The sequence below is a fragment of the Gymnoscopelus braueri genome (assembly GCF_963280865.1).
Source record: "Gymnoscopelus braueri genome assembly, chromosome: 22".
NCBI classification, from domain to species: Eukaryota; Metazoa; Chordata; class Actinopteri; order Myctophiformes; family Myctophidae; genus Gymnoscopelus; species Gymnoscopelus braueri.
Window position 1 is genome coordinate 29,135,561 of NC_137624.1, and position 15,551 is coordinate 29,151,111.

Consider the following 15,551-nt stretch of genomic DNA (forward strand, 5'->3'; position numbering starts at 1 on the left):
GAGCCAAACTGCCATAAATAAGCCGGGCACTGAATGAGTTACAGTAACACTGATAATTTGACTGTATGTAGCTGGGGAGGGTGGAAACAGAGGGGGAATGGGTTCAGGGTCAGAGTATTCGCCTTGGACTCCTCTGCTCCATGGATCTTATCAAGGGAATTCCCTTTGCTGCTCCACCCAGGAAATTTGAAAAACCCTATAGCTCTAGTCCATAGCGTTAGAAGGAGTGAACTCCTTCTAAAGCTATGGACCAGAGCTAGAAAAACCCAAACGTCAGTCATCCTGGCTGGGATGGTGAGTTCAAACTCAATTATGTACTTCATTATGTAATACACATGCACAAACAGTTTGCAAAGATGTTATTGTCACATCACAGTTTTACAGGTATAAAGAAGTGGGTGAAATTGTTGTTTTCATTTAGGCTCCATAATTAGCAATTTTCCTTATCTGGCCCCCTCATACGTTTTCAATGAGTCTAACATGATTAAAATTGTGTTTGAAGTGCAATGGACCTACGTATGAGGATGCATGTCTGATCAAATTTATATCAAATTTATATCTAAATATTGAATCAAGCAACTTAAAAACTGTCGGGGGTGCACACATAAGCCTGAGTAGACATAAAAATTACCTAAGAAGTGCTTTAACCTTGGTGACAGTGTCAACTGAAAATAGATGATCTACAAGCTCACAACACATCGCCTCGTGACATGTGAGCTTGTAGATCTGTTATTGTCACTATTTTTGAAAATGTGTTATTTTATCAAAATCGATTATTTTATATTTTTTAAATAAAATTGATTGATTAGTTCAAATAACTGTTTCACCCCAACATGCATTACATTGAGCCCACTTGCTTGAGCTTTACAGCAATAGACAGAGAATAAGCTACAGTTGGCAAGGTTGCATGATGGCTATGACTGTATTAATAGCATTTAGTAAGAAGAGTGTTAAGGCTCTCATCATTGCACTCTATTTCTGTATTTTAAGAGTTGTTGACAAAAAAAGTTGTTTAACACAAAAATGGCATGTGGAGTTTATTATTCCATCTCTAAAACATGTTTCATTACATTTCATATTTCATTTCTCTTCAGGCATTCTAAATGCTAGTATAGTTGGGAGTCCAGACTTTGGTAGCGAGAACTGTCTTGACCTCAACATATGGGCGCTCATGGCCTATATGGTACGTTTACAAATTTAAAATATTATATAGTGTTCATATATGGTCACTGTCGGGCAGAAACCTTGTATCTCCATATTAGATTTTTTTAAGATAATGCTCTATTTACATACTGAATACTGAATACTAATCGAAACATGTGATTCATAGAAAAACAACAATTATTTATTTTTCTCTTTGAGTGGCCCCGGTCATGGTGTGGTTTTATGGAGGAGGGTTCCAAGTTGGTGGTTCTATGGGGCCCAACTTCCTGGACAACTACATGTACAGTGGACAGGAGATCGCAGACAGGGGAGATGTTATTGTAGTGACAGTGGGCTATCGTGTGGGAACCCTGGGCTTCCTCAGCACTGGAGATTCTAGTTTACCTGGTAGGTTTAACCACTTAACGGGGCATTGAAAACCTGGGCTGATTTTCTCATTTGTTTTCCAGTTCAGGTTAACAACTACAGCAGATTAAACACATGGCAGGCTAGTAAACAATGCAGCTGCAGCTAATCAACTTAATTGTGGATGTGTTAGAAATACCCAGAGCCATGGGTGTGCCAATGTGCAAGCATAGACAATTGTCAACAGTGTTGTGAAGGCACATTGACTCACCTAAATCTAACGCACCTATTATCAACTTTATTAGCTGCAGCTGCGTTTATTACTATGTGACATCACAGTGTACTATAAGGTCAGACTTATGGTCCTTTCACACTGCAAGCGGCCAATGCTCCTATGTAATTCATTTTCAATGAGAGGCGGGCGATTATTTGGGACGCGCGGAGAAGTTGAGGGGCGGTGAGGCGAGTGGGCGCGGTCCCGTGAAACTTTCGCGCGCGTGCTCGTTTGTGCACGCGCTCGCGGGCGGCAAAAGCTGGATTGTGGTGAGCTATTGTTTTCACCGCACCGCGCAGGAGGAAAAAACAACAATGATCGCGGCGCGATCACCGCTGATCCGAGCGGTAACGCCCGCGTGAACCGCTTGCCGTGTGTTACGACCTTTATGCAGCCTGCCAAGTTTTAATCTGCTGTAGTTTTTAACCTGTTGAAAATAAACTACTAAATCAGCATAGAGTTTCATCCCGTTAAATACGGTATATTGTATATCATGTGTACACCCTACTCATCCAATGTCACTATGACTATGCATGCACCTCATGGTACCATACAGCACCACAAAGGCCTTAAAAACAAGGCTCCAGACATCCCAAAACAAACTGGTCAGGCTACTATACTTGGCCTTACACCTACAACTCATTTAACCCCTGCTCATTTTGCTAGGGTGGGATGGTTCAGGGTAGAGGACAGAGTACAGCAACTTGCAATGGGCCTGGTCTACAATATACACTACAGTGTACACCTCCAACACAAAGACACCCATGTACCTGTCAAACTACCTAATGTTTTTTAAAGACATCCACAAACACAACACCAGAGGGAGCTCCACAAATCACGTTCAACACAGATTTGGCTCAAACAAGGGGTTAAATTCGTAGTACTGCTATGTATAAAATTCAAGCCTATCACCAGATATGCGAAATTTCTTCTAAACCTAAAAAATAGCGACCTACAAGCTCACAAGTCGTTGCAATGTGACACGTTGAGTTAGGCTATTTTCACATTTTCAATCAACTTCGAACTGGGTTTGTGTGCTGTAATCAGCACAAATGCCTAACACAACATCAACATGACTTCACAACACCAACACAGCTACACAACCCCAACACAACATCAACACAACTATACAAAACCAACACATCATCACAACACATCAACACAACTACACAACACCAACATAGCTACACAATACCAACACAACATCAGCACAACATCAACACAACTATACACAATACTTCAAATGACAAATACTTAAAATGACAAATTTAATCCTCAGGTTGCCCAGAAGGTTGGTTGCCCCACCGATAGCAAGATGGCAGACTGTTTGAAATCAACTATGCTAAGACACTGGCCTTGGCTGCTCCTGTCATCTCATCTCATCAGGCCCACCAGACAGTGAGTATGATTTCGACTACTAATGGAAGGATTTCAATTAGTGTGTGTGTGTGTGTGTGTGTGTGTGTGTGTGTGTGTGTGTGTGTGTGTGTGTGTGTGTGTGTGTGTGTGTGTGTGTGTGTGTGTGTGTGTGTGTCTCTCTCTCTTTCTCTCTCTGTCTCTCTCCATGTCTCTCACTGATCAATATTTGGTCTGATGTCACACACAACAGAAACTTGGAATGAGTCTTTAAAAACGAGCTCCTTGCCATCATTTGGTCAGTTCAGAGAAAAGGTCCTTAACACTTTTAACCGTGATTGCACCTCATCCTATATTAAAATTGTCTGACATCACTCTGACTCAGACATAACCATAAACAAACCGATACGCCGATATATAGGCAGGACCACGGCCACGACACTATGATAGTCAGGGGATATTAGCAGAAAGATTTCCAATCTTGGAATAAATTCCTTACCAAAAAAAATCTTCACCAATGTGTTTGTAAAGGTGTCTAGTAACACATCTCACAAAGACTGAAATTCAGTTTCCCTAGGAGAATTGTTGACAGCTGCTGAAAGTTGGGGTACCCACCATTTCCCTGCATTTCCATGCAGGGCAAAAAAATAAATAAATTTTAATTCTGTTTTAATGCATGTGAGGGGTCAAACTAGGGTGTTTTTATAATTCTGAATCCATTGCAAGCATTTGTTTTGCACCAAAACCACTCCTTGGGCTAAAAACAGCCCAATCTCAATGGGCTTTATACACAAAAAGTATACCTGGACAAGGATGGCTATGGCCGTTTTTAGCCCAAGGAGTGGTTTTGGTGCAAAACAAATGCTTGCAATGGATTCAGAATCATACAAACACCCTAGTTTGACCCCTCACATGCTACTTAAAACAGAATTAAAATTAGATTTAGTTTTGCCCTGCATGGAAATGCAGGGAAATGGTGGGTACCCCAACTTTCAGCAGCTGTCAAAAATTCTCCTAGGGAAACTGAATTTCAGTCTTTGTGAGATGTGTTACTAGACACCTTTACAAACACATTGGTGAAGATTTTTTTTGGTAAGGAATTTATTCCAAGATTTTTTTAATATCCCCTGACTATGAGTCGGACATAACCATAAACAAACCCGCTGCGCTCATACATGTATACGCATGTCACTATGACTCAGACATAACTCATTGATATGGGGCTCCCCACCTGCCCTACTCGGCCACGCCCACAGTGGGCATGGCCAGGCGGCCCACAGTGGGCGTGGTCAGGAATAAGATTAATAGGCACGAAAGGGACACAGACAGATATGGGTACTCTGACAAAGCCCCCGACACTATGACTCAGACATATCGGTCGGATCGGTGGTGCGACGTAGGTGTGAGGGCCGCATAGCGGCCAGAACCTTCAGTGCCTAAAAATTGCAATTTGCAATTTTTCAGTACTGTGACGTCACTCCTATAAACAGTTGTCAGTGCAGACAGACAGACTTTACAGAATAGTATATGATTTGTAAAGCTATGTCTTTGTCCAGCACACAGGAAATTATTAGGCAAAAAAAAAGGAGAAGGGTTGTGGCGAGAAGAAGGGTTGATTGGTACCTGCCTCACACCACAGACCAACTGATTTACCATGTAAAACCCTGGTGCCCCCGGGCAACTAAGGATATTTAAGCAATGCGTGTCTCACCAACTGATAAAGGTCTGTTCCTCACTTGTATGGGCCAAGTCCTTATTATCAGGTAGTTTGTCCGTTTACAATACAGTTTACAGTTTACAGTTTAGGCATTTAGCAGACGCTCTTAATCCAGAGCGATTTACAGTAAGCAAGGACACAAGGTAAAAACATCATGATACATCATAATACACATAATACATCAACTGCATAAAAATAGTAATCTAATAATAAAATAATACATAAGTAAACCAATAATCTAATAATAACTAATACATACGTAGACCAAGAACCTATCATCAGCCTACATTGAAACTATACACACTATAGGATGCCAGGTCAACAATGACCTGGCATCTGTCTACATAACATGCTATCTAAGTTACATTTTAGCCTTTGCATAATCCTGCAAGGTCGTCAAGGCTAGGGCAAGTGACACTATAGACATATAGGGAGGGGTCCCTAACAACCAATCACATATATGGGAGGACGGCTAGCGGTTACTGTATATAAGGCCTGTGATGAAACATATGTTTTCATATATGTACGACCGTGCATGTTCTCTGGGCCAGCCAACATGAAGACATTGGGGAGTCTGACTGTTCTTGCCCTGTTTGTGGGCACCGCCTCTGCAGCATCTGTGAGTCTACAGTAATATGTACTGTCTGTACTTTTAATTAATAAATGTAGTAGGCAATTGAGCACACACACACACACACACACACACACACACACACACACACACACACACACACACACACACACACACACACACACACACATACACACACGCACGCATACACGCACGCACGCACGGACGGACGCACCATGGTGTTTTAGATAACAGTATTGGGATGGAATTTTGTGTGTGTGTGTGTGATGTATATAATTCTCTTTAATGTGAAACACATGGAGTTTACTTTGTATGAAATGTGCTAGTCAATAAAATTGGATGGATTTGACTGTGTGACAGTTGGCAGCTGTGTAAGCGTAGAAGATGGTGGCTGTCTGCCTGAAGATACCATGTTTAAACATACTGTACATCAGTGAGAGCGGAACATTTACAAAGCAATGTTGTTATAGACATTATCTAAAATAGACATGATACATAGCATAATGAGGAAGCGTTAGACATACTTGAAGTGGCTGCAGCATTCAGAATTAGTTGTAGAGAGGATTTCATATTAACATGTTAATTTAATTTGTAGCTAGGAGTGGTGCAAACAGAAGATGGCAATGTGAAAGGGGAGAGCGTTTTTCTTGGAATTGGTCGTAGTATGGACGTCTTCAAGGGAATTCCCTTCGCTGACGTCCCTGTGAGGTTTGAGAAGCCTAAGCCTAACCCTGGCTGGGATGGTGAGAAACAACATGAATCTCATGTCATTCATATTGACGCCAGTACTGTGGCTGCATTTTTTTTTTAATTTTGTATTCTATTTGTTTGTATTTGATTAAATCTAGCCTATACTCTCAAAGGGAAATCTCATATCGAAGATCTGATCCAGAATGACATGATGAAAGAAGATCGGCAGAATTCAGGAGGAGTTTTGAAAGATTGTATGATTCTGTGGCAGACTTAAAGATTGGTGCTGTCACAGAATTAGATTTACTTTAGCTGGTAAAACATTTTTTTCCCTTGACCTCAGGCATACTGAAGACCGTAGACTACAAGCCGACATGTATGCAGGTGAATCTAAAGGGCGATGCCCGTGGCAGCGAGGACTGTCTTTACTTGAACATCTGGGTTCCTCATGGCCTTCGAGGTATAATCTCAGTGGTTTTAATAATAACATAAAAAAACAGATTTTCAGTTCAACATCGGTTATTTAATCAGTTATTTTCAGCAAATGTATTTTCAGTCATACGATAAAGTATAAGTTAGGTTTCAACAGTAAACTTGTGAGTTCCCCAGACATGCATCACTCCAACACACAGTCTCCTTCAATTAGAACGTGTCTATTTGAATTAAATGTCACTCAATGTGGAAATATTGTATTCCGTCTCTAAATGTTTTGTTCAAATGCTTTATCTTTAGTGTCCACTAAACTACCAGTCATGGTCTGGATCTTTGGAGACGGTTCTCTGGATGGAGGTTCCGAGGGGAACTTCCTGGACAATCTGTATGATGGACAGGAGATTGCAGACAGGGGAGATGTTATCGTTGTGACCCTGGCATACCGTGTCGGAACCCTGGGTTTCCTCAGTACCGGAGATGCAAGCATGCCTGGCAAGTATTAGCAATGACATTATTGGCTGTAATGGTAAATTGACTGCATTTATATGAAATAGAAAGCTCTTGATCATTTGATTTTCCTATTTGTCTCATCTGTTTAAGAAAGTAGGTAGCTGATATATTGCACTTTTACCTTAGCGCTAGCCGTTGCTTGTTTTAGAAGAGAATGCACTTAAGACTTCTGGTGATTAGTAGTTTTCTTTCCTACCTATGTTGAATGCAGTTATTGTAAGTCGCTTAGGATAAAAGCGTCTGCTAAATGACTGTAATGTAATGTAATGTAATGTAATGTAATGTTTCTTGACAGGAAACTATGGTCTGTGGGACCAGCAGGCTGCCATCGCCTGGGTTCACAGGAACATTTGGAACTTTGGTGGAGACCCTGACAACCTCACCATTTTTGGACAGGCTGCTGGTGGAGCGAGTGTGAGCTTCCAGGTAAGTGGCTGGTGATGTTGGTTTAACCACATCTTTAACCACATCTATGTATATATACATGAAAGTATATATACTCCCGGTCAAATTTGTTCTTGAGTTAAAGTATTAGATTACTTACTTTTTAAAAACACTTAAGTATTCAAAATGACAAATTAATAAGTACTTTTTCTTTTAATATCTTTCCAAGATATATCAATAATAGTAGTTTTTTTCTCAGTTACTGTGCTTAGGTAGTCTGCCACAGTATACTCTCTGTATAGGGCGAAATATGTTTCTAGTTTGTGTTGTGATTGTGTAAGTTCATTCCAATAAGTGATGTATTTTTCATTTTCTTTAGTTATAATTTGGTTAGGTCTAATCTTCTGAGTGATACTGAGTTGCTATTAAGGTGGTAGCTGATCTGTGTGTGTGTGTGTGTGTGTGTGTGTGTGTGTGTGTGTGTGTGTGTGTGTGTGTGTGTGTGTGTGTGTGTGTGTGTTGTTTGTGTGATTGTACGTACGTGCGTGCTTGTGTGGACACCAGACTCTCACACCCCACAACAAAGGTTTAATCAAGAGAGCCATCTCCCAGAGTGGGACTGCTCTCTGCCCCTGGGCGGTCAACAGAAACCCTCGGGAGCTAGCAGAGGAGGTAACGTGTTCAAATGATGAAAATATATTAAACATGTATTTACATTAACCCTACCATTAACCCTGATTTTGTTTTGTTTTTCCAAAGAGATTAAAAAATAGTTATTTGTCCTACGACAAAGTATATAGACTTTAAGTAGTGAAGAAAATGTCCCACCCCTATTACTTTTACCCTCAACTTCACTCTCCAGGTTGCTGTGAAGGTCAACTGCCCCACTGATGATAACATGGTAACTTGTCTGAAAATGTTAGACCCGAAGCTGCTTACACTGGCCGGTACCATAGACATGACTGGAACTCCTCGGAGTGAGTATTCCATCAAATAGCATCACATGTTTGCTCGGGAAGTATGATTCTATGCTGACTAAAATTCCATTTTAACACATTGGGTGCCAGCATTTTTTCATAACAACTTACGTTGGGTGCCAGCATTCTCCCCATTGACTGCGCTTTGCTGTTTAAAGCTCTAGACTCCACGAGGAGCAAATCCATGTAAAAAAAAACATCCATTCATGTTGCGCGATGACCCTGGCTACAACCTGGAACGATAACATTTCACTCGCGAGTTACAATGGGGGGGGATCGCGCATCGCGCATGACCGGTTTTCCCCACCGGAAACAGATTCGGAGATATAGGTGTTTTAAAGAAGGAAATAGACAGGAAGTGGATGGCAGCCATGTTTTTGTTTTTCCGGTGATCTATCTGGCCTATCCTTCTCAGGATCACAATGGGTACTCCCAGAGCTGCTCTAGCCCCGCCCGCGCGGAGAAAAACGAAAAAAACAAAAAGACATATTTCACGGTCTGGACCGTGTTCGGCACCGGACCGCTACTCTGCGCAAACACGGTTCAGACCGTGTTTGGCACCCGATGTGTTAACACTATACGGTGAAATGCTGCAGATAGTGGAGCAGCCAATGTTTCATGTTACCTTCGTTCATCCTAAGAACTTGAAAGTTAAGTTTACGCCAAACAACATTCGATGTAACAATATCATTGTTATATAGGATATTGTGTGAGTGCATTTTATGTGGTCATACTGTGACCTGTTGTGACAGAGCGCTGATTAGCTTCATTTCATCTTATCCTAAACTATGATCAGGGAAATAAGCTGTGACTCACCTTAACCCTATTCTTGGGGGAACATTTGCCAAGAAACTGCAGATGTACTGACAATTTTGAACTGTAGCCAGTAGAACACCACCACACGTTGTGGCAGCATATTGTAATCGTCCCTGTCTGTTCGTTTGTGTGTGTGCGTGTGTGTGTGTGTGTGTGTGTGCGTGTGCGTGTGCGTGTGCGTGTGCGTGTGTTTGTTTGTTTGTTTGTGTGTGGGTGATTGTTTGCAAGATAATCTGAGGTCAGATTTTCATGCAACTAGGAGAGAATGATTATCAATGAATACATTACTAACTTTAGGATAGAAAAGGTCCATAACTTGAGAACAGATGTCCAGACATTCATGGGACTTGGTGGGAATGATCAATAGGCTAAGGCATGTGCATGCACATCCAATCTCACTCAGGTGCTGGACAAACAGCGATGCAAAAGAAAACGTTCAACGTTTCGTTCCGACTGGATCTAAGAAGATCCAGTTGAAGCAATAAACAAGTGGTGCTGAGAAATAACCAGTGTTGCAGACTTTATTCCTTTTCTAATGATCAATTGACTGCCTCAAAGAGATGATTGATCGAAAAGGACAATACACTATGTAAAGTGTAAAACAAGAGATGTTGGTGCAGGCAGGTTTTGCGCTCCAAGATACATTTGCTCAATTTGAGGATGTGAATTTTAAGGTGTAACATACTGTAAGACTGTGGGTCATGGTTGTATTTACCTCCTCCAGGCCCCTTTATTTATAATCTGAAACTGACTCCTGTGATTGATGGGGACTTCCTTCCTGATGAGCCTTCAAAGCTTTTCGCCAACGCTGCTGACATCGACTACATCGCTGGTGTCAATGACATGGACGGACACCTCTTTACTGGCATCGACATCCCCACAATTAACAGTCCCTACGTTGAGACCACTGTGTGAGTATCAATGGCAGTATCAAAGACAGTTGGGCTTAAAGCTGCAATCCATATGTTTCATTTCCTAGCCGGTACTCAAACCCTGGTCCTCCGCGTGAGTGCCACAAGTTCGACCACTGAGCCAATTGCTGGGCCAGTTTCTGTCCTGCTTGCTCCGGGGAGAAATCGAATGTTGACCTACCACTTGTTAACCAGTAGTGGTCCTACCTGACTACAGGATTTAAATGTCTCAATAGAAGAGTGATCTAAAGGATGGATGGATGTCATTCAACGTTTTGGGAAACAGGGATGAGAAATGTCTAGGCTGGTTGGAGTGGTAGTCAGCTTGTCATTGAGAAGGGATATAGGGAGGGATATTGCAGCCTGCTGTAGCCAATCACAGTGGCATTTATCAATGCAACGTAGAAACCAGCTTAGATTCGAGCCCAGGAATGAGCGTACGACCAAGTCCACGCGTGATTTATCAAGCAATCGTATACAGCCAAGCAATCCCAGCGAACAATTCGTCTGAGGCTTCATAAATCTGACAGCTGAAACCGACCGTCATTTAAATAACATGCCCTTAAATATTCTCGAAACCTGATTTTACGACATGAACAACCGAAATACAACCAAACAAAATATGGAAAGCCAATAAGAAAGAATTTCCCCCGCCCGCCTCGCTGTATGTCATGTCTGTGTCCGACTACACACACACACACACACCTACTTGCAAGTCCAACTGTGTAGCATTTTGGCACACTGTGGAAACAGCAGTCTTTGCCAGTGAGATTACCATGTATTCCGTGATGGTACAATCTTTGTCAAGTAGTAGCCTACATGAATGACACCAATCACATCGTCATGAATGGAATACGTTTGTATATTAATTTAACCCATTACTGAGCAGTGCGTGTTCCAGTTACACTAAAATAAAGCAATCATGTATTCTCAGTGAGTCATGGGCTGCCGTGACGCCACGTTAATGAGAGATAGCCTGGCAAGCCAGTCATAATCTGAACGTTTATGGAGTCAACTTGTCAAATTGTTAGACAATGCTGCGCTGTCTACGATGGAACAAACTGGTGCAGGCAAAACATACACGTCCACAGGCCAGACGCGAGATCTGAGGGGCCATACACTCAAGTCAGAGTCACAATAGATTGAAAAATCCCGAAAGTGACGGTGATCTCGGTGTACGCCCGTTTTTTTTGTCTGTGCAAGCTTGATAAATGGGGGCCAATGTGCAAGCTTGATAAATGAGGGCCAATGTGCGGAATTGGGTTGGATCATATTCTGCAGATAGGGTGTGCCATGCTCTTTGGCTACCTAGTAGGACATCAGCAGGACATTGAAGTAAGTGGATGGAAGCAGCTACCCAGAGTCAATAATGTGAGTGAAGAAGTGGGCCATAGCATGTCTAGCATGGCATTCTGGATCAGTTTATAGGTATGATGAGAGAGCATGCAGGCAGACCAGCAAGGGGCAGTTGTCAAACCTGGAGATAACTGCCTGGATAAGGAGCTGAGCAGACCCCTCCTTGGTGAGGAAGGGACTGAACCTCCAGATTTTGTACGGTGCAAACCTAAGATGGAGTTATACTGTAGATGTAGTGTAGGACAACTTCTTTATCTTTTGAAATCTCTTTTCTTTGATTCTTTTGTCACATTGCAGGGAGGATGTGAAAGATCTCCTTGGTTCTTATACCAAAGAAAAGGGTAGTGCTGGCCAAAATGCATCTTTTGATCTCTATTCTACCACCTGGGCATCAAATCCTACCAAGGAGTTAGTCAAGACAACTGCTGTGGACATTGGAACTGACTATATCTTCCTGGCTCCTACCCAGGCTGCACTCTACATGCATGCTGCCAACGCCAAGTGAGAGTTTTAATGTCTGCCCATTAAAGTGTGTGTTCATTTAACTCTGAGAGTGTACAAATGCCTCTGTTTGTTTGCATTTGTACACTCTCTTAGTTATAAATGGATGAATTAACACTGAGGAATTTACTGTGTAGTTAAGATTTATGTGCATGAGTTGTAAATGTCTAACTTTTTAGGCATGTTATTGATTATAATAAAATAGTGATTATTTACCATACCAACTCCAAACATAAAATGTCAGGTCCACCAAAGGATATTATCTTCTGGCGTACCCCTAACCTGAGGGTGCGCTGTACCGATTGAGCAGTACAGATATTATGATATCATCTGTCAGGGAAGTCTTTGAAACCTTATGAATATTTCATTTTACAGGCCTGGAAAAAGTAAGACATGAATACAAATGCATGTCCTATAGTTTCAGAAATCTCATGGAAATCGGTTGTTTTTTCAAATGTCAAATGGAAAACTTGGCTGCACTTCCAATAAACAACTTAAATGTCTCATTTCTTTTTAGCAAGCAATGGGAAAAGCGTCACTATACCTAGGGAATTAAGATGATCTGTTAACCAAAACATTTTAACAATAGAATCTGTGCATAACTATAGTCCCAGGTTTTCAGAAGGTGGCATACCCATTTCCTGGTAGTACGAAGTATAAACTATCCTCTAGTGCCTCTAGAACTTGCCTAACCACATTTATTTTTTAGCATGTTTTTGGTTAAGTGATAACTATATCCTTATTTACTTCTTGTCCCATCAAAGAACCGGCCGTACCTACTCGTACCTGTTCTCTGAGCCTAGCGGTGGTCTGGGGAAGCCAAGCTGGATGGGTGCTGAGCATAGGGATGACGTGCAGTATGTGTTTGGAAAGCCTTTTACCACCGTGGGCTACTGGCCCAGCCAACATGATATCGCCAGATACTTCATCGCCTACTGGACCAACTTCGCCAAAACTGGGTATATCTACAACTACAGACATACAACACACACACACAAATGCTTAAAAGACTGGGTAATGACAGGTAAGCTACAATGACATCAACATTTACCTCCGGGGATCAATAAATATATATCTTATCTTAAAGCAGTATCATCATTAAGGTAATTTAGATAACACATTTAAGCAAAATATTCTTAGATTGTGATTAAATTGTTTGTTCATTTATGGCAATGAAACAGAATGTCAGATACATATTTTAAAACGTTTCTTTTTTTTTCAAATATATATAATTCCAAACGAAACTGATTTTGAATGTATATTGAGAAGGTAGAAATGTAATCCATTGAATTTCCACATCATGCATTTGATTCATATTGTATTATATGACAGTTATTCTCATGGGGGTATTTCTTCTCTGTTGCAGGGACCCCAGCGACGGAGGGCTCAATGTTCCAGTCAACTGGCCTGCATTCACCCGCGTTGGCCATCATTATCTGGAGCTTAATGCCAGGATGAACAGGAACTCAGTGAGACAACTGCAGAGACTTCCTTATGTGCAATTCTGGATCAATGAATTTCCCAACATGGAGTCAGCCTCTGAATAAGGAACTTATCTGCCTCATTTAGTTTCTACAGTAGGCCTACAGTATGTTATAATGTACTACGACAGTGTTGCTTACCAAAAAGATGAGTTCTTTCATAATTAACTGTACTCACATTATCACTGAAACAATAAACCCAATCAAATAAGTCACCTGCTTGCTTTGTTATTATCTGCTATTATTAGCTCTATGCTATACTTCATAATATCCACCAGGGGTTGAGATAATGTGCGTGCGTGAGTGCGCTTCTGTCTGTCTGTAGCTAATCTCTGAAACTACTGCACAGATTAGCACAGTGTGTGTGTGTGTGTGTGTGCGCGCACGCGCGCGCGTGCGTGCATGAGTGCACGTGTGTGTGTGCGTGTTTGTAGTTTTGTCTTTGAATATACATTATGTTCTTTGAATTGTTAAAGGTTAATAGTCTTTAAAATAGAAAGTTATTAGAGGTAAAGAATCCTTTCTCAAAAAAAGGAGCGAACTGACGTGGATCAGCGTAAGCCCGATTTATACTTCATCGTACGTCAGTGAGGCACACCAAAAATAGCCATCTACAAGCTGAAAACTCGCTTGTAAATCTACCACATTCAGCGCGTGACACTGGCGTACAATGAAGTATAAATGAATAACTCGACTGAACGTGACCCTTTGCATGGTCCAGATTCTTTATTCTGTGTGTCCATGCTGAATGGTATAGCCATACCAGTTTGCATGATGGCACATTTATTAAAACAATAAACCTTTTTAAACATGTTGGTGTCATTTACTGTGTTAGAACTACAGATAGGCCACCTACTGTAGGAGGCAAATGGTTGCCATAGTTAAATATGCCAAACAATAAAGGCCAATCGATGTAGGCTACTGGTCAGATGTATTCACCTTATTCTTGGCCCTTCTCCAGGGTGGCGCCATTGCCCTTTTCTGCTGCTCCATTCAATTTCACTTCCACCCTAGTAGGCTCAGCTGCAGGTGTAATGCTGGTAATCAGTAGCGTTGCCAGATTTTGTAAGAGAAACAAGCGACCAGGTCTATGAAAACAAGCCCAAAATAAGCTTTACCACTTTATATCGGCTATTTGAAAATAGCAGATCTACAAGCTCACAATGTGTCACATCACGACGTTGTTGTGAGCTTGTAGGTCTGCTATTTCCCCCAAAAATATTGGGGAAAGAAATATTTATTTTGAACATTTATGAAATATATTCTTTAAACATGTTAACAACACAAATCTTGTATGGTGGTCCCTGGCACAAAATATTTCAAGATGGGGGTCTACGGACAAAAATGTATTAATCTGGGGGTCCTTGACATGAAATAATCACACCCAGTGTGAATTGAGCGGTGCTATTTATGAGTTATTAATTTCATCATGGCTTTCATCATCTCGGTAGCCAATCACAGCACGTCCTGCGAAGTGACGTGCTTACATTTTTTACATTATTATTAATTTCATCATGCGTCTCGCTAGCCAATCACAGCGTGTCTGCGAGGTTTGAAGTTAATTTCATCATGTGTCTTGCTAGCCAATCACAGCACGTCCTGCAAAGCTTAGCCTATGGGCGTGTTTTCCACAGCATGGCGTCACAGCGAAAGACAAATTTTCACGACGGAAAGAAAAACTTTCACCACGGATGGTCCTAAACCCTCTTATAGGAGCGGTTGCACCGCTCAAAAATGTGGGAACCACTGGTTTAAAAACCTTGAGGAAGCAAGCCCAAATAAGCAACTAAAACAAGCCCAAAGTCGCTTGGGACGAGATTGGTTCAGTAAGAAGATGTGTTTGGGCTCAGGGAGCACATTGAGGATACCCAATTTGATATCGACAGCCATCATTTTATGTTATTGTCATTAGTTGTGTCTCAATTTTACAAATTGAGGCTTCACCACATCGCCAAACTATAAATTGGCAACACTGCAAAAGTTGTGCAAAACAGTTGTCTTCCAGGGATTTTTATGTTTGTACTTACTTAACTAACCATTACCAT

General features: G+C 41.4%; 1 protein-coding gene across 1 annotated transcript; it reads left to right on the plus strand.

Annotated features, from left to right (window-relative positions):
• Nucleotides 1-1,373: 1,373 nt before the first annotated feature.
• Nucleotides 1,374-13,572, plus strand: LOC308078932 (bile salt-activated lipase-like; the record flags this gene model as incomplete). Its single annotated transcript, XM_080420273.1, has 12 exons — nt 1,374-1,551; nt 5,408-5,475; nt 6,044-6,191; nt 6,482-6,598; nt 6,871-7,062; nt 7,376-7,506; nt 8,029-8,136; nt 8,327-8,441; nt 9,982-10,168; nt 11,822-12,025; nt 12,790-12,984; nt 13,392-13,572. 12 exons carry the CDS (start codon nt 1,374-1,376, stop codon nt 13,570-13,572), a joined length of 1,824 nt encoding a protein of 607 aa, XP_080276399.1.
• Nucleotides 13,573-15,551: the final 1,979 nt, after the last annotated feature.